This window comes from Myxocyprinus asiaticus, chromosome 26 (assembly GCF_019703515.2).
Source record: "Myxocyprinus asiaticus isolate MX2 ecotype Aquarium Trade chromosome 26, UBuf_Myxa_2, whole genome shotgun sequence".
NCBI classification, from domain to species: domain Eukaryota; kingdom Metazoa; phylum Chordata; class Actinopteri; order Cypriniformes; family Catostomidae; genus Myxocyprinus; species Myxocyprinus asiaticus.
In genome coordinates, this window is record NC_059369.1 from 25417082 (window position 1) to 25440342 (window position 23261).

At 36.2% G+C, this 23261-nt stretch overlaps 2 protein-coding genes across 5 annotated transcripts in view; one reads left to right on the forward strand and one right to left on the reverse strand.

Annotated features, from left to right (window-relative positions):
- Positions 1-23261, reverse strand: part of LOC127417146 (leukotriene B4 receptor 1-like) — a 186118-nt gene that overhangs the window by 88574 nt on the left and 74283 nt on the right. The gene's annotated exons all lie outside the window — the stretch shown is intronic.
- LOC127417145 (guanine nucleotide-binding protein G(o) subunit alpha-like) overlaps positions 1-23261 on the forward strand; it is a 130496-nt gene that overhangs the window by 7144 nt on the left and 100091 nt on the right. For all 4 annotated transcript variants that reach the window (XR_007893231.1, XM_051656873.1, XM_051656872.1 and 1 more), the window contains exon 3: positions 20180-20321. Coding sequence is in view for 3 of the 4 variants with exons in the window: in XM_051656873.1 (XP_051512833.1) it covers positions 20180-20321 (142 nt within the window). In the remaining variant the exon portion in view is untranslated. The remainder of the gene's footprint in view (positions 1-20179; positions 20322-23261) is intronic.

The window sequence follows — 23261 nt, forward strand, 5'->3', positions numbered from 1 at the left end:
TCACGGACCCTGGAGATGGAGCCACGCATGTCATTGTCCTGCATGTCACTTTCATGCATCTATGATCAAAAGCAGCTATCAGAAAACAGATACAAAAGTGAATTTGAAAAGATAAAATGTACGATTTGCTCACATAGACCACCTTGAACATTCCGATTGCACCTCTGCTGACATATTAAAGTAATTGTTTTTTTACAAGAGTTTACGGCCCCTATGGCTTTTCTTTCTTCTGTGGAACACAATGGGAGATGTTAGGCAGAATGTAAGGGATTTACATCCTCAGTCACCTTTCACTTTCATTGTATGGAAAAAAAAGAAGCAAATAAACAAAATGGTGACTGAGGCTAACATCCTGCCGCACGGATTCCAGGGAAGAAAGAAAAGTCATACAGGTTTGGAACAACAGGGTTGAGTAAATGATGATACAGTTTTCATTTTATGAGTGAACTATTCCTTTAAAGCCATATGTCATCCATTTAGTGGACTGGATTGTTTTTTATAAGGAGGTTAAACATATTCCGACTTTATCATCTAATCACACAGACACTGTTCTGTTGACTAATCTGTGAACTGTAATCCAAGGCCACTCATTATATTATCCTTTAAAAGCGGACTTCTGCTGCTGGATAGAGCAGATAGGATTAAAATGTTTGTTTTTTTAAACTGATCTCGGCAGTATGCAATATGCTGGGCTGTCCTTTAGCTGGCTAATTCAAGGGTTGGCGCAGAGGACCCAGCTGTTCAGTAACTCTCCATCTGTACGGCCATTGAGCTAAACTGTGGCCATGCACTTGAGTTGCAGAGCATGAAACATTATGTCTCTAGTGTCCAGAGGAAATAATTGTGTTGAATCACTGATAAATTGAGAAATATTTAGATGAAGAATACTGTAAACTAGAGCCGTAAGAGTGACAAAGCTTCAAAGTGTATGTTTCACTTTAATTTTTCACTTCTTCTGGAAGTGAGACTTCGGCTTAAAGCAGTCTAAAGTTTTAAGACGTCTGGGATCAAAATAAAATAATCTTATATAAGTTTTTGCCTCCTGCATGACTGACAGAAATTCATACAGTTGTTTTGAAGATAATTTCAGTTTTAGGTATGGTATCTATGTTTGGGTTTTGTAAACTATATATATATATATATATATATATATATATATATATATATATATATATATATATATATATGTAATATAAATTCAAGATAAAAATCTGCAAATCATCCATTGACTTACATTGTTAGGGACAGTTCACACTGAACATATTTTGCACCCTTGTGTTTTTTTTTTTTCAATTGTTTTTTATTTAAATGTGTTAGACAGATGTCTGATGACTGTTGTGCCACATCTCTCTGTTTTTATTTAGTATCTCGTGCAGAAGTTTAATGTTACTTAATGTTAAGATACTTCGTGTTTTTTAGACTCCGTGTCAAGTTAAAGCTGAAGTGTGTAATTTTTTTCCGATGTTAAAATACTTTTTCTATCCCAGCTTAGTATGCAGACACAGCTGTCTCTTTGGCACAATAAAAAAATTGCTCTGTTTGTTGTAAGAGGCTTCCAGCCCGATAAAGCATCATTGGCTGTACCGATGGTGTGAGTTTGGGGCGGGACTATTTGATTGTTTGATCAATGGAAGATTGGGGGAAAGCTGTTTGAAAACAATGTTTATTTTGCTATTCTGTTTGATGATACAGTTGATGCAAAAATTACATGCTTCAGCTTTAAAAAAAAGGTCAACTTTTAAAAATGTGTCTCAAGACACCTGCGTTCTGCTCTATGTGTTGCGCTGCATCTAGATTTTTTTAATGCAAGAACCCGTTCGGTGTGTATTTATGTGCTGAATTTTGATTGGTCTTCTATCTTGAATTAATTTGCATACTGGTTTGTGATTGGTCTTTTCTTTCTTGCATCTATTTACTAGGGCTGGGTATTGATACAGATTTCCCATTTCGATTCGATTCAGATTCACATGCTCTTGATTCGATTCCATTCAGTTCGATATCGATTCATATGGGTATATTTCAGTTATAATGTCCCTTTTGCTTACATATGAAAGAAATTCTCTCTTAGGGGACATATACAGGGGACCTTCTAACGATGTACATTATAAAAATAATAATTTTACCAATTATATTTTAGTAGTTTTCATTCATTTTGGTCACATTTTAGCTTTTAAAAATGAACAAATACATGCATTCAATCAATAAATATGATAATATATTGCACATATTATTTTTTGTTACAGTTTTATTGTTTAATAACATAATTTGTACTATTTATAGGTATTTACTTTGATTTGTTGAACGTGTTAAAACCGGTACTGTCTCTTTAAGAAAGATGGCATTTCACAGTGTTGCCAACTTAGTGACTTTGTCGCTACATTTAGCACATTTTTGACCCCCTTAGCGAGTAAATGAGCCATCTAGCGACTAGCGACAATTTTAGCGACTTTTGTAGTCTGCTTTAGCGTCATTCTTCCACAACCGGTGACACAAAAAACATCAGCTCTGTCGTTAATGATGTCTAATTTTTCTTGGTATTTTAGCGCCCCCTCCTGTGTTTCAAGTAATATGACTGACCTGCATGCCATCTGGATTTGGATTTATGTGCATAAGGATGTTCTATAAATCGAATGACTGACGAGCTTATGTGTTGTTGGTATTTATTGCGACAATCTATACCTCAATTCAGGTGCATGCTTTCCGTTTAGAAAAAAAAAGTCAGCCTACAGCGATAGAAGAGCACTGAGAATTGATCTGGCAGGGCAAGAAAGAGAGAGAAAGAGAGAGAGAATGGAATGGATTTGAACCCCTGGTCTATAATAAAGTGTAGAGATAAGTGATATGAACAGATGAGGTGTCACTGTCAAAAGGTAATTGTGACACAGTAACACTGGCACAAGTAATACACACTGATGGTTCAGCATCACACAACAGATATGTTAAAAAAAAAAGATATATTACATATTATCTCCAAAAACAGCTCCACTTGAGGCATTATAAGGCATGTAGATCCATGTTTAAAAATAAATAATAAAAAAACAACCCTTACACTACACCGCTGCCTACACCTGGTTGCTATTGATCATTTTGGACTTTGTCATTGTTCAGTAATGCAGTTTAATTACAAAACAAAATAAAAAATAAAATAAAAAAACAAATAGAAATCCCCCACTGTCTGAATGTTTGACAAGTTCAGTTAGTGATAGCTAAATGATTAGTAGTTAAATACTAATTGTTAAATCATTAGTTCAATAAAAAAAATTCTACACCTTTAAAAAATTACCATAGCTCTTTACGCCAATTTATTTACATATGTGAATTTGACGTCTTACATAATAAATGACGTCATCACGTGATTTAGCTACTTTTGCAACATTTCAGCAAGTCTTTGGCGACTTCCCATGAGAAATAGTTGGTAACATTGTTCTGTAAACAGCGTCTGTAAATGAGCGCATGTTAACGAGAGAGCCTTTAACGGCTTTATCTCATTTGTCCTATGCGTGATTGGAATTAAATGTTTCTTTTGTTGTTGTTTTTAATCAACAACTGACTATAGCAAACAGAAAAGGTGTTAAAAGAGACATTATTCAATGACAAACGGTGACATGGATTTCATCTTTGGACACACACACAACCTTTAGTGAAGGGATCTCGCTGCTGAATACTCCACCACTGTACTACACAATTACTAGAAAGTGAAATCTAAATAATTTCCAGCCAGTTGCCAATGTACATTTTAGTTGCATAGCTTGAAATTTGGTTGCTAATGCAAGTGATTTCCTCTCATTATAGTGGAGTGTTGTTGCACATAGAGTAAAAAATGTATCGTGGGATTTAAGAATCGATATCGAGATTGTTCAAATGCGAGATTCGCGATGCTTTAGAAAATCGATATGTTTTTCCCACTGCTATATTTTACCGTATAGCCGCCTAAACACTTTTGTTTTACTGCAAGCACTGGTCTTTCAGGAAATGCAAATCTTGATGTAAAATATGCTTTAAATTGTACAGATATTACCATTTTTAGTCACTAGAGTTAGTCTGTTAAGTGAAGTATTTCTATCTGACCCCATTGTGACTACGTTTACTTGGACACCAGAAAGCGGCTTATTACGAGAAAGTGGGTTATTGCGAGAAAACAGCGTTCCCATTTACATGCACTGTATAAGCGACATAATCTTTAGTCCTGTATACTCGGTCAGTAAGCATCTTTCTCCACAGCAATGTAATTAAATAACACACAGGGCATCCGAGGAAGACATCACTATTTTATTCTCTGTTCGAGTTATTGCTGTGTTTGTTTCCCTAACTTACTATGGTGACCAGCAGTTGAATTGCCACAGTAGTGGGGTTTCCCGCTTACATAAAACTCTGGGATTTCTCCAATGTACAAGCACATAGGCGGACGTTAGGGAGAGTCAATATTTTACATTTGTGTGTATAAATGGGTATAGTTTATAGTAAAAGTGATTTCCCCACTGTACTCCCAGAAATGTGGAAATCAGCGTTCTTGTTTACATGACGTTTCAGAACACCGCTTTCTGCTAAAATCCTGGAATACACCATTTTCTTAAGTGCATGTAAACATGTAAAAATGAATGTTAACTAGAATCTTTACTGATCTCTGCTTGAGTTAGGCCTCTGGGTTTAAATGGACGCCCTGCACCTTTTTAGATGTATAGTTCAATGGTAGCAGATGCAAGTTGGAGAGGCTTGTTTTGGTGGGTAAAGCCCATTTTAATGGAAAAAAAAGAAAAGAAAGAAAATTAGCATTGACACAAAGCACCCTTGCTCGGCACTGCAGCACTGCCTGTACTGTTATTGGCATTGGTAGTTGTGTGCTGATAACAGGCCCATTTGCTCTACAGCTTTGAGTTTGATTGCTTAAAAACTGCTGATTTTAGATCAGCAGACTGCTGATTCCTGACCATGGCACCATATAGAAAGATCATATATTTTAGTGTAACTGTTATGTATGTGGGTGCTTTGTCGTCCTGATGGCCACAGTCTGTGCATATGATGAATGCACAAGGTAATGTATGTGTATGTGTTTTGGGGAAGTTCTGAGTCACTGTAGAAAGGGAAAGGGAAGGAGCTCTGATGAAATACCTAAGCTGGTGAGATGAACTGAACAAAATGATAGCTTCCCTGTTCATTTTTGCTTCCCTATCTGACTGTGCTCTTCTGACTGTCTGTCTCTCTGTAATAGAGGGGGATTTCATGTGCAGTCTAGCTGATATGATTAGAGTTGACTGAGCACAGGGAGAACAACCGGTTCTCCTGTGTTGAGTTCCCAGAGCCCTGACTTTAACACTCTGCACTGATCCCTTCTCGGCCCACAGACACAGTGTGACTTTCAACAGCATACACCTAGTTATCTTTGGGTGATTTTTGTGCTTACTGCACTGCTCTCTAAGAGGTTTGTTTGGGTGTGTTTGAATGTGTGTATTTGTTTCTATACCTGTACCATGGCAGCGTGTACTTTGCATCTCATTTGTGAATGCTACCGTTTTCTAGGGTATGCAAAGCTATAAAACCTACTTTTTCAGATAGATATGCAAGATTCAGATCATATATACCACAAGACATACCTGGTATGTACAGTATTGGGAAAAGCAGGCCAATAATACACCAGAATTCTTTGTGTAATAAAACTTTAATGGTCATGTAGCTATTTCTTCAAAGGGGTTTTACATTCAAAATTTTGCGCGTTATTTGACCGGCGACACAAAAAACATCAGCTCTATCATTAATGGCCTTATGGTGACCGTGAGGATGTAGCCAATTATTCAAGATTGGGGGACAAAATGTAAAATTTAAAAACTGGTCGTTGAAGAACCCATATTGTTTGACAGTTATTCTGAATATTGAGGGGGATGTGTCCCTCTCAATTTCTATGGTGGTTATGGTACTGCCTTATGGAGTCATTCAGTACCTTTATATCCTTTTTATTAACCATATATTTCATAGTAATACCATTCTCACTTCTCTTTAATTAAAACCACCAGGGGTGAGACAGAAGTGTACAGCATGTGCAGAAAGAGTCTTTTTTGCTCCATCTTTCTCTTAATTATACATCCATGCAGATTTCTATGCAACACAGCGCATCAGGGAGAGTATATAGACTATTAGAGGTATAAATCGCAAGTTTCATCATGATACAATCTTACATCGATCCAATGTTTGCCAATACCTCAAAGTCTGCCGCGATGCGATTTCGATTCAATTTGTTTCAGGGGCCTGCGATAGATGTTACGATATTATGTGCCTATTTTACACAATCAGTTACATTTATTATCTTACAAATGCAACCAAAATATTATTTCAATATTTTATTGAGCTCTCTGAAAAGTCCAAACCCAGTATCCACATTGGGACATCCACAACAAAATAAGGTATTTCTTTGTTGAAAAAAATATGATACAGATAACTAAATAGTATAAAAAATGAGGTCAAACACAAGTGATCATCAGTCATTTCATCATTGCCTTATGGAATGAGGTAAACATTACAGTGACATTTTGTCATCTGTACAGCAGTCAAACGAGTCTTTCAATCCAAAATACTTACATACAGGGTATGAAATTAGCACCAAAGTACATTTCATACCCTGCTTACATACATTGTAAATGTATGTAAAAAAAAACAAAAAAAAACAAAAACTGGCAGCTGTGGTTGACAGAATAATTATGTAAAAAATACAATAAAAATGTAAACAACTTTACAGAACAACCTGTAAATTTTACAGTTTAAAATTGTTGTAATTTGCATGGCCACGCTGGCACTGTAAAAAATTAAATACAATTTATGTTAAATTTGCAGTAAAAAAAACGTCATAAATTTAATATTAACCTTCTGAAACTGTAAAAATCTGCTTTTTACTTTATAAGGTATTGTTAATCACCGTAAAAATTACAGAAGAGCACATGATGACATGAAGTTCACCAATAGTGGCTCTTCCAGGAGCAATGACCAATAAACACAGAGAGAAAGTGTTCAGTGTCACTCACAAAAACACTAAATACCATCAGGGTAACACATGTGAAATTTAAATAATGCAGTAAACATTAACTAAACTACATCAAATATAACACAGAACACCCCAAAGTACTGATATTAAAATAAGAAGAAACATAGCTATTCCCATATAATATAATGAAATATGATGGGTCATGCGGGGAATTGTGGGAATGCCCAATTATTGTTTTTTACTGTAATTTTAACAATAATTTACTGTAAAACATACATTTACTCTCTTGTTAAACATAATGTAAATTTGTACCATTAATTATACAGGAAAATCATATTTTTACATCTAAAAAATGCTATTTTTACAACTTGTTATTGTAAAAACTACTGTATTGTCTTTTAAAATATATAAAAAAATTTTACTGTATATTTTACAGTTAATACTCGTTAATCAATTAACATTAATGGAAGCACAGTTGACGTTCATGCATGGAAAATGCAGAGCTCAACTTCAGGCGACAAATGTGCTGATAAAGATGAAGTGCACGTGACTGCCCGCTGTTGTCCTTGAAGCAGCAATAACCTCAGCTTATTATGACCTTATTAAAGAAAAAATTTTGCGTAGGACCCTATAGTTGAATTTATTTTCTATGCAGAGGCGCTGCTGTTTCAGACTCGGCCAATGTGAATGTCCAACGCAACCGCCCCACTCACGCCACACTCACGGATGATGTGTGAACCTGGCGTAAGGTTGCTGCATCGCCTGATGGAAATGCATGCAGATGTGGCTGGCATGAGAGTGTCAAAATAAAGGCGTATCTTAAAAAGTATACATTAATTGGTTATTTGATCGATGCATTGATCCAGATTGATAGATTGTTACACCCCATAGCCCATATATTTAAATTGTATAGATCCATAGATATTGATATTTAGATTATTTTATGTTGTTTATTTACAGTGTTAAATGAAAATACTGTATGTCTACAAAAATATGATAAATATATCCTAAGAAAGAAATGCAATGTTTTGCATTCTATGGTTTTTAAGTCTTTGGTAAATGGGTTTTTCTGCTCAGGTGGCTGAAGGGTCTGCCCCACAGAATTATATTTTGCTCAGCAAGTAAAAAAAAAAAATGGAACATTGCAGGGCGCTGCTACAGTAAACAGGGTGCGTAAACAGTGAAGTATGAACAGAATATGGGAAAAGGTGGGGCTGGAATGTCAAGTGCTTCCCCAAACCCCTCAATGACCCTTGTTCTCCCACCGGTTCCTATCTGTGTGGTTGGTCAATATGTACTTGCTGAGTGAAGAGTTCTGGCTGACCCATGTGCTGGTCTGAAGACAAAAGGCTTTTGTCTTAGTGAGATGTTTGTGTTGGGCCATAAAGCAGGTCCGAGGCCAGCCCCTTCAACACCAACACAAAGGAGCTTTATTGGGGAGGCAGTCTGGGTGGTTCCACACATCTGATCAGGGGTCAGCTGATTTACAGCATTGCAGTCCAATGTGAACTCTCCTTATGGCCAGATTACATAATGCATATCTGGATTTGAATATGGCACAGTCCATGATAGTTAATATACAGAATATTAATGGGATAGTTATTTCCAAAGTTAAATTGCTTTCATCATTTACTCACATCAGAAAAAGAGATGTTCACTTTCATGACCTCTTTTCCCCCATATAATGAAAGTGAAAGGTGTCTTAGGCTAACATTCTGCCTAACATCTCCTTTGGTGTTCAATGTAGGAAAGACTTTCATATAGATTTGTGAGAACATGAGTGTGAGTAAAGGATTACACAATATCTTTGTGATGAAACAAAACTTCAAATTAAATTTTGGAATCCTACACACTTGGGTCTTTCGCACCCAGCTGTGTGCAAATAACTTGCTTCAGGAGTGCTAGTGGGATACTGATGAAGAGTCATTGTTGGCTGAGCTGCGTGAAGAAGATAATTAGTTGCATCCTGTTGTGACTGTGTTTGGCTGTGTGTATCATTGTATCCATCACCTAGTGACTGTGAGTAGGTATAAATTGGTTTGTCTGTCGGTGGTTTTCAACAAACTTTGGTTTTGAAGGCTGGGGGGGGGAGGGGGGGGGGGGGGTTGGCAGACACACACATACACAAATGGAGCTTGGTTATTACACAAGCAGCTTTAAATTAAGGTATAACTGCAGATGCGGTAGAACTCCACCTGTGGCCTTTTGTAGTGCTCATACACACAAAAAAACAGAATGGAGCATTTCTGCTTTCACAATGTTCACTTCCTTTTAACTGGCTGAAAACTACAGATGCTGACCCATCGTTTACGGTAATCACACATAAAATGTTTTGCCAGGAACCGCTGATAATTTAACCCTTACCACCAGTGACATGAAATAGTGGCCCAAAACTAACGGCTGGAGCTTGTGCTAAGAATTAGTCAGCTGCCGCTTGCATGTTCCTCTGGCTAATGCTGAGGATGTGCTGCCTCGTTTCATTTATCCGTATGTATTCCCTCCCTTCTTTCTCCACTCTGTTGCTATGGAGATGACAATGGCTGCCATAATTAGAGGATGACAAATGATCCAGAGTTGGTAAGGGGGAGGGGGAGGTACCATGAACGTGAATCAGAACAAAAGTGGGAGTGAATCAGGGGGATGGCTAGGGTGAGTGTATAGGACGTTGGCATAACATGACTGGTTGTAAGGAATATTATGTATTCATAACCAGTTCATGCTAAACTACCAGTCTGATATTTATGAGTATGTCCAAATCAGCATTTGCCGAGAAGCTTTAAGGCAACATGATATAAAAATGGACTCTATTTACTTTCTTAATAAACGACTGTGTCCTGACTGTGCACAATTAATTACCTAGTGCATGTTACTCTGAAGATTATTATTATTTTTTTTTAATTGTTTAGCAATATGTAATAATTTCAGTGACATGACTAATGTAACCAATGGCGGAGTGGGCGGAGGAAAATAACCAAAAATATTATATCCTGTAGGTATAGAATGACTATGTTCCATGATTCAGTCAGTCAAATCCCAGTGGGTAAAGTCAAGCCCTTCTTTCTATTTTCATTTGAATATCCAGTTCTTTCCAGAACTATGTCACATTATAAAGTTAAATGTGTGACTAATGTCTTTAATTCATGTTGACTTTAAAATAATGTTCTTTTTTAAAAATATGATTGCATATATAGTACTGCTGTTTTTCCAGACACAATAAATAAATGGAAAGTGCATTATTTGGCAGTCACAAGATGTTATGTGAATGCTGTTTCATTTGTAAAATGGATCGAAATATCACAACTAGATAATAAAGAATATTACAGCCTGTCATACAGACTGTTGTTTCATATTTGTTATTACTCTGTATTTTCCCTCAGTTTTTTGACAGGCTTTTAAATGTGAATTGATCCTGTAGAACGTGACTCACATACATCTGTATACAGCAGAAGGGACTGGCAGTAGTGTACATGTTGTGCAGATGTTAGGCTGATGAGGAGGGTTGATCTGTGAACTCTTGGGTACATTGAGAACGTGAAGGCCTGATTATTATTGTTATAAATAGATGCCCCTCCCGGCATTGGGTGGAATAAGTGGCCATGTCCAGAGGGTGATGACAGAAACAGCACTCAAAAGCATCATCAGAACAAAGGATTCTCTTACAGATGACATGAGCCAGCTCGAGGAGATAGGAGCGAGAAGTAGAGTGGGTCGTTGGGTTTATGTGTGTGTATTGCTATTTTGGCTACCAGTGTGCACTCTTAAGACTTTCACACCACATTCCACTCCACTGCTTCAAAATAAATCTATGTAGACATTCAGGTCGGAGAGCTGCTCTTAAGATCAACTGTTTTCACTTCATTGATCTGATAAATGAGTTCCAGACGAAAGTTTGTGAGGGTCAGGTTCATTTAATCCTGTAAGTCACAATGTAAGGATATACAAACAGCTGTATACCTCACTTTTTTGGCATGCCTCCACCATCCTAAATCCATTCGTACAGCAAAAGAGCCTGATTACTTTAATCACTCTCAAAGGCTATTTAAACATGGGAAGTGTATATACCTGTAAATCAGAATTTTGGCACTGAAAAGTTTTTTTCTGTCTTTTTACACAGCTCCCTGGGATGCTTTATTCCCATTGGTCAACTGCAATAGTCTGTGATTAAATTTTTTTGTACAATTGCCACTAAAATGTAAACTTGACCGCTGTCCCAAGTAAGCAGTTTCCTACATAGCTGTGCAAGTCTTTATCACTCCACAGTCTTGTTCTTCGCACATAATAGAATCATCTCAATTCAAAGCAACATATGAATGTATAAAATTATACATTAATATGTCCATTTATTTATTTATGTGGTAAGTAGCCGATGGCATGTAGTGGTCAAGAGATATGGACTTTTCACCGTTTAAAAAAAAAAAAAAAAAGGGTGGCCGATATAATGCCGATGTATACATAATAATACAATTTAATGATAGCACATGACGCAGACCCAGATGGAATCTGCATGCACAGAACCCCTGCAGATTACAGCAGAATTGCAGCCTCTTTCATTCATAAAAGTTCTACACATTCCCAACCCCTTGCATTTTTGTTCATTAAATATTTTGGCTGAATTGGGTGTGCTTTCAGCTTTAAAAAAAGTTGAAGCACTCTCAGCACCATTTACCACATTTTACTCTGTTTAAACTCCTTCTGCAGAATTCAGCAGATTTTCCCTCAAATCAGTGCAGAAAATGAGCTAAATGTCTGCAGACTGCGTCTGGGCCTGCACACGAGATGCACAAAACATGCGATTTAGCACTTATTTAACACAATATTTATTATAATACTTTAAAAAAAATTCAAACATTACAAAAAATAAAAAAATAAATAAAATGAAAATCAATATCCATTGAGAAAGCTGTTATTGGATTGTGTAATTGACGGGGAATTATTATCACTCTTCAACGACATAGTTATCTGCCTAATTGTTATATCTGTCTCTCTTTAGCCCTAACCTTAGTCATGTAATAAGCAGGATAATGTACAGTCAGCCAGTCATAATTGTAAAATAAACCCTTTCAGGATGATACAAGACACCTCCCTGTCTGGTTTATTTGACTAAACTGCCTGACTTTACAATATCCCTTACAAATTTTGTGGCATTAATCAGGATCTTAACAGATGTATACAAAACTGCATGTGCCCTTAATGTTAGTGAATGTCATTTTAATTTATCCTTTCATAGAGCGAATAAGTTTGAGTGTACTCAGCCCAGGTTACAGGTCACAGAGCACAGTTTGCATGATTGTGTAATAAACTCAGCAGGAGATCATGCTGGCCAGATCTTCTACCTCCCAGGACACAAACACTCACACACACATACAAATGCAGACCTTACAGACAGACCTGAGCTGTGGTAAATTGGAGTCTTCATGCATGACTAGCATGAGTTTTTCAATCTGAGATGATCCTTTCTCACTAGGTTCTCTCTCCTCTTTAATGAGGTGTTCTATAATAAGTTCTTCTGAAGGAAGGTAGCTGTAATGATGTCTCTCCACTGACCACATGTTGTCTTCCCGAGATCAGCCCTTATCAGAGGAGAGGAGAAAATGAAAATGAGTGTTAACTTCACACAAACTTCATAAATCTTCATCATCCTCTTTGTCTCATGTGGGTCCTGTATTTTGATCCCTGCAGCTTTTTGCTTTTTTAGCATGAAAAACAGGGTTCTCACAGATTTAGTGGGCTTCTGTGTGCAAACGTGTGCCTGGTGCTTTGGCTGAGTTTGCACCACATTGCACTTCAAATTGTGTTATGACTGGACAAGAGAGTAAACATATTTCATAATTTAGGTGATGTGTGTAATTGTTTTGATTAAAGTTGATTCCCCCTAAAAGTGTAAACACTGTTGCTATGTGGCATTTTCAAAACTTTGCCCTGTTTTTTTAAGCATCCCAACCAGTCCAACACAGCAACATTGGCTAAACAAATGGTCTGAGTTTGGGGTGGGACTATCTGTTTTTTTCTGACCAATAGCAAACAGGGGGAGTGTTCGGCAAAGCTGTTTTGTTTGGTGATGCTAGTGGCTAACTACACCTTTAAAGGGGTCATGCCATACATACATGGCATAAAAAAAAATTTTGATTAATTTTTTTAATCATCCCTGAGGTCCACTGATAATGTTAGTAAAGTTTTTTACATCTATATATCTATATTTGAAACTCATTCGGAAGAAAATGAACAAGCTCCACAACATTATAATACTAAATTTCAGGGTTTACACATAACGTTCGTCCAGCATGGTTTTGCAATCAGGTCAAGTGTTTTTAAGTGCCCTGTCCTTCAATAACAGTTCCTTTGCAGAATCATATTATGACTGGTTCACAAGCAATACACGCATATATGAGCCCAAAACAAAGCGCGCATGCATAGTCCAAAGCACCATGAAAAAGACGCACACACATACAGTATCATGCTGCACTGAGGTGCAGATTTCTGCAAATGCATTAAAATGGTCAAAGACAGCCATCTAGTGCATGTTTATATACTGTACACCAACAAATACAAGTAGCGCAGATGGGCGCTAGAAGGCATCCAGGACATGTTTGTGCTCAAAACAGCATGAGGCAGAGCAGCTGAATGAAAGAGAATGGCCTCTCCTTTTCAGAATTGTAACTTGACCACTGCGTCTTTTAAAAGCGGCATGAGATGCATGACAACGGTCAAAGGTGTCTGTGTAGAGCATGTTTATATACAAAAATAATTCAAAATAGCCCAGATAGGTTCCCTTTGGCGTTCAGAAATGTCCTACTCTATCTGGGTGTGTACAAATGGAGTGTCAGTGGGTGGGGCCAAGGGTGCAGATATGTAAAGTGAGTATTGATGTTGAATGACCTGTTTTTGCAGCTTTGTTTCAATAAATGCTTTTATTGCATTGGGGATTAAGTTTTAAGTTCTGAAATTTATAGTATATTTTTATAGTAGAATGACCTCTTATATGTCAAAATATCAAGGACAATTTTATTTCTCATGGCATGACCCCTTTAAGTGGAGGTGTGGGAATAACCATAAATCCAGTCTTGTGATATTATCTTCATATTATCTTGATATTTGGCATTCAAGTAATACATGCTGGAATATAAAATATAAAATAATAAAATAAAAACGTCATTATCTGCCTGTAGTAAGACCATATAACTTACTTTTGAAATTATACTGTATGTGTCACGTTACAAGTCTTGAAATGCACAATTTTAAGTCTTAAAATACTGAACATTGGCATCAATGTTCTTTCTTTCACTTCTCTTATGTAAATATATTTAAAACACCCACAAGAAACTGGCTTTAAGATGTAACCTAGATACTGTATATCCATACATTCATATATTCTGATCAGGAAGTACACATTGTTCTGTATGCATACAAGCCCAGTGTCTGACCATAAATTTAAGCACAGATCTGATTTCAGACATGAACACACATACACACGCACACACACACACACACACATGCACACACACACACATGCCCTCATTACGGCACACAGGCACACATACCTGCGTGAGAACCCATTTAGCCTCAGGGCAGTATTCTGATCTCAGAGCGTATGTTAGTGACTAAGAATGTGTGTGTGTGTGTGTGTGTGTGTGTGTGTGTTTGTGTGTCAGGCCCTTGGTCTTTGCCAGGTCGAAAGGAACAGGAGCCCAGTCAGTGAGTCTACTCTCAGTGTCTCACATTTGAAACAGATCAATGTTTCCATCCTCCCCTGGGAATCAAAAAATGGTGTCCTTATTTATATTGCAACTTTCAAAAGACCCTAAACATTTGTTATTTTTTATCACCTGAATTATTTAGTAGTCATCTGAGAGATGTGGAAGAAGGAGAGAGAGACAGACAGGCATAGAGAGAGAGATTCTGAGAATGGCCATGTAATGTTTCCTCATGATCATATTGATCAGCACTGTTTGCATTGGTTTGCTAGGGCCAGCTGTTGTTGGATAAGGAGCTCGATTTTCTCAAAACTGGCCAGTATAGATACAATATATGGTTTTACAAATAATAGAAAGTTATTTACATATTAAATTTTGTGATTAACAAAATATGTTTAAGGTTTATTTAATCAATAATATATATTTGATGCATGTTATTTTGTTCAGATCTGATATGCATAAAAACTTAATGCATAAGAGAAAATATAAACTACAAAAATAAATAAAAAAATTTAATTATTGATTATGTAAGGAAATACAATTATACCCATGAGAGTGACCACTATGTTACAATGATGACCAGGAGTCAAAGTTGAAGTTTCAATCAGTTGAGAGAGAGTTTACTGAAAACAAAGTTCTCCACATTTTCATTGGTAAAAGACAGAAAGAGAAAAATTTGTTGAGGATCTAACCTCAAACTAACTTAGATTACAGAAACAACAGTAATTATAGGCATATGCAAATGAATTTACATCATCTCTTACAAGTACGGAGATCTGATGAACAGGTACAGACAATTCTAGAAATCTTACAAACATGGTGTTCTGTTTAACTACGTGAATGCAACCATTCAAAGATTATATTTTTAAACACTTAGTCAAGTTGATTAGCAGAAATGGGTCATATACTGTGATAGAAATCAGACCCTCAGTCACACCTTAGAGGACAAATACACAAATGACCTTCAACATTCATGATTATAACATAACCTCAATAAATATACATGGTTAAAACTTTGATTACATATTGATTAGAAAAATTAATAGTGAATGTATTCCACTCATCAATAGGCCGAAGAGACAGGGGTACACCCGCCCCCTTCAATTAATTATTTTAACTTTAATGTCATCATGAAATAATTTATTTTCCTTTCGTATTGTAGTACATATTTTCCAGTGAAACAGAGAAGTTCAATGATAAAAAATGTAGGATGGGACATGATTTTACCCATTAGATACTGAATAGAATGTAGCAGTTCCACACCAGTGTGCAGTCAATTGTAAAGGGCTACTCCCCTCCTTAAACATCAGGTGCCTATGTTATATACTGTAAATATATATTAGGGGTGTAAATCCCAAGTTTCATCACGATATGATCTTATATCAATTCTCTTAGCCAGAGATCCGATGTTTGCCGATACACCCGAAAAAGTCTACTGCGATGCAATTTCGATTTGATTCAGGGGCTTGCGATCGATATTATGATCTTAACATGTACATACAGTATTTAAAGAATTAAAATAAACTAACCAATTTCTTGCAGACAAAGTATAAAGTAAATATATTTATGATTATATTTTAATGTTTGTTGAAATGTATCATGCACCATAATTCAATCGTGATAATTCATGATTAATCACAGAAAACTGTGCAATTAATTAGTTAAAATTTTTTTATTGATTCACAGCCCTAATGAATATACAGTATACTGTATATACTAAATACAGTATATATATATATATATATATATATATATATATATATATATATATATATATATATATATATATGCACACACACACACACACACACACACACACACAGAGTATATTAGGCTTGGGATAGATGCCTTTTTCATTCATCGATAATCAGAAAATCTTTATCTGCATTTTTTCAGATATACTGTAAATAGGGCTACTCGTTGCACAATAGTTTTTTCTCGTCATACATATTTGTAACACAACCTTGGTAAAGTTTGAGTGACAGGGTACCTTAAAGGGGTTTAAGAATGACATGGCACATTATAAAATTAGAAACAAATATTTTCTATGAGGGTACGCACTCCACCACCACTTGGCGTCTGCTGGCGTTGCCCAGCTACAACTCCGGAGGCTGCTCAAAATTCTGCAGTACCACGGAACGCAGCTCGCATAGCTTTCTATTAAATACGACCCAAATCATTATCAAATGACATAGATTATTTACTCTATCCATCACTGGATGATATATTGTGTATATGTATCTTTCATATAGCCTACACAATGTATTTTCAGTTTGGAATTTTTGTTGTTTGACGGCTTGAATGAAACATACATACAATACCTATTCAAGGCTACATAGAGAAGAATTGCATAAAACGTAGCTAAATGGCCCCGTTTCGAATTGTTCTGTTTGCGCAGGTACATCAGTTTCATACACTAACCTGCAAACTCATCAACGTCACTTTGTTCATTCTTGTAGAAGTACAAAAATCTTTGTAACTTTTGTGTATGGTGACTACAGATTCAAAAACGTTTGGACTGCATTGACGTGTCCTGTGTGTGATACCTGTCCTACCCATGACCAGCTTCAGTATTATGTACAGTAAATGTTATAACACCCCCTTGTGGTCTCCCAAAGCTATTACGCCAGACTACATTAAATGGAAGGCCAACTGAGAGTGAAATGGAAAGCACACAATTAGGCTTCTAATTTAAATGTTGGCTAATGTTAACATATTGATGTACACAATAAGACCAGGAATGGGTTTTACGGAAGTAAATAGGGTAACGTAAAATTACTAGCACCTACAGGTATATAAAATGAATTGTAAGCTGCTTTAGTGATCTTAAACAGTGATGTTATGTTGAACTGTTTGTTGAAGTGTTTTAATGAGTGTTTTCATTTACCTAAATGATAGTGAGGTATTTGTGGGTTTGTGTATGTGTGAGTGCACCAAACATTAAAAAATATCATCCTGCAAACACATGCCTCATCTCACCTCTCCCTGGCACAAGTCTAATAAACCAGAGAACCAGTGTGGTGTCTAGGTCTGTTTAATGCCAGGGTTTGCCAACCTGTCTGGCTTTTCTCATGCCACACTAACACTGTTTATTGAGACCGGTAAATTCAAGTGGAGAGTTGGCCACTGGCGTGATAATTCGTGGACTTTAGCTTTTAAGCCAGGCAATGCCATTGTGTTTCACAAAATGAGTAAAAGCCTCTTTCAAACATGATACATCTAAAAATTACTTCCACAGGCCGACTTTCAGTATTGCAAAAGGGACAGATGTCCAAACTTAATTTTTATCTTTAATCAATTGAATTAGGGGTCTTGGCCAGGGATCGACCAAGTGCCAGTTGCCCTGCTTTTGTGGTTTGACCCTAGCATGTTCATATTCTCTGTGAAAAACTCACCCCTCCCTGTTTTGAATGCCCCACTTTTCAGGATCAGAAGTTTCAGGTTCATTATGGAGAAAACACCATTGTACAATAGCATTTTATAAGAGTATTAAATGTGAGCGTGAGCAAGGGAAGAGAGACTGAATAAATACCAAAAAAATTGAAGAGTGCACTAACAATGTAAAACATAACCTATGAAGGGGACGAGGACACAGCTGGCTGTCTAGAAAGGACACAATTCTGGACAATAGAGACACCACTGCACTTCCTGCCATAATGACTTTAATATGATGATTAAAAACCCCTCCTCACCAGGAAACTGTGTCATCTTGCACCAGTTTCTCAATAGCACAAAATGAAGATAAATTATCCTACACCTTTGGAAAACAATAACTATCTGCCCATAATGGATACAGCGATTGCAGCAGTTTTACCTTTTGTGTTTTTGCATAAAGACAGTCAGTAAAGCCATTCATCATTCGTCACTTCTTTTCATCATCTGATGTTTGGATAATCTGATGTTTAAATCTATTGTACTCAAGTGGCTTTGGCAATTATGTACAAAGGGATAATTCACCCAAAAATGAAAATTCGTTCATCATTTACTCGCCCTTATGCCATCCCAGATGCGTATTCTTTCTTCTGCAAAACACAAATTATGATTTTTAGAAGAATATCTCAGCTCTGTAGGTCCATACAATGCAAGTGGGTGCCAACATTTTGATGCTCCAAAAAGCACATAAAGGCATCATAAAAGTAATCCATACGACTCCAGTTTTTTAATCCATATCTTCAGAAGTTATATGATAGGTGTGGGTGAGAAACAGATCAATATTTAGGCCTAAATTCTTTTTTGCTTTAAATTCTTCTCTGTGCACAGTAGGGGGCGGTATGCATGAATGTGAATCACCAAAAACACAAGAAGAAGAATGTGAAAGTGATCTTTTTCTCACCCACATATCATATCACTTCTGAAGATATGGATTTAACCACTGGAATATTATGGAATACTTTTATGTTGACTTATGTGATTTTTGGAGCTTCAAATTTTTGGCACCTATTCACTTGCAAAAGAGCTGAGAAATTCTTCTAAAAATCTTCATTTGAGTTCAGCAGATGAAAGAAAGTCATACACATCTGGGATGGCATAAGGGTGAGTAAATGATGAGAGAATTTTTATTTTTGAATGAACTATTCCTTTAATGACAATGATGCCAACTTAAATTCAATTTATCAAGATTGATATAGAGAGCAGGCCAGGCAACATAATTATGCAGCCTCCTAAAATACCTAATTTTAGACAAATTCTTTGGCAGCATTGTATGTATCCTTTGTGTTCAAAGCAATCTCATAATGCATTGTGACTAGCTTAGTTGAAAAATAAACCCAAGATGTTTAAATATCATTATAAATAAACTTACATTTCATTTAATAAAGCAAAAATTGTGACCCAGTGTTTGTGTGTGCTGTGTTTTATGCTTAAGCCTAATAGGGTATTGCACTGTTAGCTTAGCAACATGCTAACGTAAACTCTATTGGACTCGATTGCGAGCCGAGTCTCCTGTGGAGTGCTGTTTGTGTGCCACAGAGTTCCTGTGTATGTAGAGTGTTCCAAATCTGTCACATACGAGATTCCATGACCTCTTTGATGCCACCTAAGAAGGCAGTTGCCTATGTAGACAGTAGGCAGCAAGGCAGTTCATTAGGCTTTGGGACAGAGCTAATGTTTCACTGTTTCTCTTTTTTCTTGCTTTCTGTGTCAATCTCCCTCTGTCTCTTTTTCTTGCTTCTGAATCTGTGTTTCAATTATTGCCAAAGCTGGGCATCGGGACAATCTGTCTATAAATGTAGTTGTGATCAAGAGAAGAACTGATGTCTGGGGTCAATATTTCAGTGAAATGGGACATGGTCCCTGCCTGCTGACTGGGGTTTGGTACTTCTGCCAGTGGGGATATGCTCCAATGCATTCATAGAGACACTGCCAGTGAGGATATATTACCAACTCACATACAGACACTCTGCCCGTGGGGATATATCTCAAACATACAGATAGATGCACATATGAATGTACACAGACACACATGCAACAACTGTATTCTCTCTAACATGTAATTTGCTATGTCTGTGTGTATTTGTAGGATTATCCATGAGGACGGTTTCTCTGGTGATGACGTGAAGCAGTACAAGCCAGTGGTCTACAGCAACACCATCCAGTCCCTGGCTGCTATCGTGCGTGCCATGGACACACTGGGGCTTGAGTACGGAGACAAGGAGCGCAAAGTGAGTACAACACAAATCCCGATAAGCTGACACTCATTAAAGAATCATATTCCCATAGAAGGAACACTAAAGTAATTATAACCTCAGATGGATTATAATTATAACACTTACACTCAGTTGTTATTTCAATTTAGGACAATGTAAGATACATTTTCTTTTTGGAATTGGGTCTAAAAAAATAATAATAATTGTTCATTGGAATTATTATAGCACAATACTGTTTCTGCAAAATAATCGAAGTTCATTAAATCTGATAAAATGTTGACCTGTGAGTGTATCTTATATATGAGCACCTAATCTACATACAGTCAGAATGCATGCTAGAATACTGATTAAAAACCACATAACCACTCAAAACATACTGCTAAATAGCAATATTGTAAATATGTAATAGTTTCAACATATTCTTGTCAAACTGACTACACTGCAGAACATGATGTTTAACAAAGGGTTGATGTGATGATGAACATTTTCTGTGTGTTTGTGTGTGTGTGTTAATGTGTGATGAATAGGATGGTGAAATGAAATTAATGGTGTGTGTACATGTGATGATGAGGTTAATGACATTTTTGCTGTTGTGGTTGGAAATGTTTTGTTACTGCATTGTGCACTTTTGCATTGCCAATGAGCGGATTAACAAATATTAAGTAGGCTACATACAAAAATGCAAATATACACCGATCCATGCAAGATGATTCTAGAAGATCAGTTGCAAATAGCCTTAGCTTTTGCAATGGTAAACCAACCCATTTCCTGTGAAAAACTAGGTGTGTGAAGTGTGTAATTTATTATGCCTAGATGTTTAAGAACTTTCTCTCATCTCAGTTTAATGTGCAGAGAGAACTAGAAGTAAGCTGTTTGTATGTTGATTTCCAATGGCAGATGGGAGGAATGTTTGGGAAACCTGTTCGAAAACAGTCACTATATTTTTATATTAAATATTTTATTTTTATATTTAATGATGCTAGTGGTGCAGAAATGACAAAACTTTACCTTTGAGTACAATATAAATTAGACTCTGTATTGCAAAATATATTGTTAAATGTACATTTGCTTTTAAGAAATAGAATTTGACTAATTTATAACAACCATTCTCTACTAAAAACTCTGTGTGACTCTATAAAACTCTAAAGACTCACACAACCAGTAATTTATTCTAAAGTCAAACAGATCCAGGCTAACCCATATATTTTTTTAGAATACAGCTGAAAAGATGTGTTAAACTGTCGATACACTAGAGTAGAATGATCTTGGGAAGCATCAGGAAGAATTGCTTCCTCTGTAAAGATTTCTCTGCTAATGCCTTCCATCACTGAGAATATAACACTCATAATCCCATTGTGCAATTTTCCAAAAGCTATTTTCGATATAATGTCAGTCAACTCATTGACTTAAGCAGGAAGCAAAGCTTTATTTTAATCAAGCCAAAGCCATCAATACTGAGGGAACAGTCATCTGAAATATCTAGCCATCGATTGAGATATTTTTTTCTCATGAGAAATAGAAAACCTCTTCATTTCCAGGTTGAGTTACTTCTCAGGAAGCTGGGCTTGCAGAAGGTCATCAGATCTATGAACTTATTAAGAGAGCATAAACTGTAGATAGCAATGTGACAGTGTGTATGTGTAAAATGTGACTGATACTTAGGTGCTATAATTAAATTGTAAATGGAGCAAAAGATCAGAATGTGTGAGCTATACACTAGTCAAAAGTATGGACACACTTGACTTGTTTTTCATTATCTTAACAGTGGATCTGAAGGCTTATGCTGCATTCCATTCAAATCGGATATGGGATATTCCTACTTGATATCTCCAATCTTCAACCGTAAATGCATCCATTGCCAGATGCTCGGAAGATGACTTTTAAGGAAACAAAACCGCAGCGCTCCCGTTAGTTTAGCAGGTGTTTGACTGTCACCAGAGATGTCTCCTAGCAACCCAATTCATAAACAATTTGCAACGCTTGCATTTGTGCTACAGGTGTACGATTATCAAACGAGAGTATAATTTACCATGTTTTAAACACCTGCTACTCTGCTAACGTTTGTTAAACATGCTTTAATATCATGTAATGTAGGAACTTTTACTCATTTATCGAAATTATTTAATACAAGTGAAGGTTTATAACTTATTTTGTACATCTTCCTGGGTGACAGCATGATTGTGTGACATAACGCACCTGCATCTCGGCGAAACCAGAGTTTAAATTTCAGACTTTCAGAGTAGGAATTATGATTTCAAGTGGTGTTCCTTTGCACTTTTCCCAGTAGGAAGTTGGCAAATCCGACTTTCCAAGTTGAATGGAATGCAGCATTATACTTCAATGCTAAAAAAATATTTTTGTAGACAATTATAAATTGCTTTTATATTTAAAAGCAAATTCAATTGCTTTTTATATTATAAAGTGCTTATAGATATATTTCTTTACAAACCAAAATTTTAATTTATGAATAGTTTATATATATATATATATATATATATATATATATATATATATATATATATATATATATATATATGTATATATATGTATAAATAAATTGGATCGGATAGTGAAACAAAAGCAGCCAACAGTCAAAATTCTCATAAAACCGGTCACAACCGACCTGAATACATTAGGTTACACCCACAAAAGTATTTTAATAGTTATTTTAAGTAGAAATAGATCCTTACATAAACAAAATATACATAATTTTTTTTACATCATGCATGGTAACTCCTTTGACACTGTTTTAAAAGCATCCCAGGTAGATACCTCATGAAGTTGGTTGAGAGAATGTCCAAAGTTTACAGAGCTGAAATATATGCAAATGGTGGCTACTTTCAAGAAGCTAAAATATAAGATAGTTTTTATTTATTTAAGAGTTTTGGTCACTACATAATTCCTATACTACCATTTGTGTTATTTCATAGTTTTGACTTTTCTATTATTCTGTCC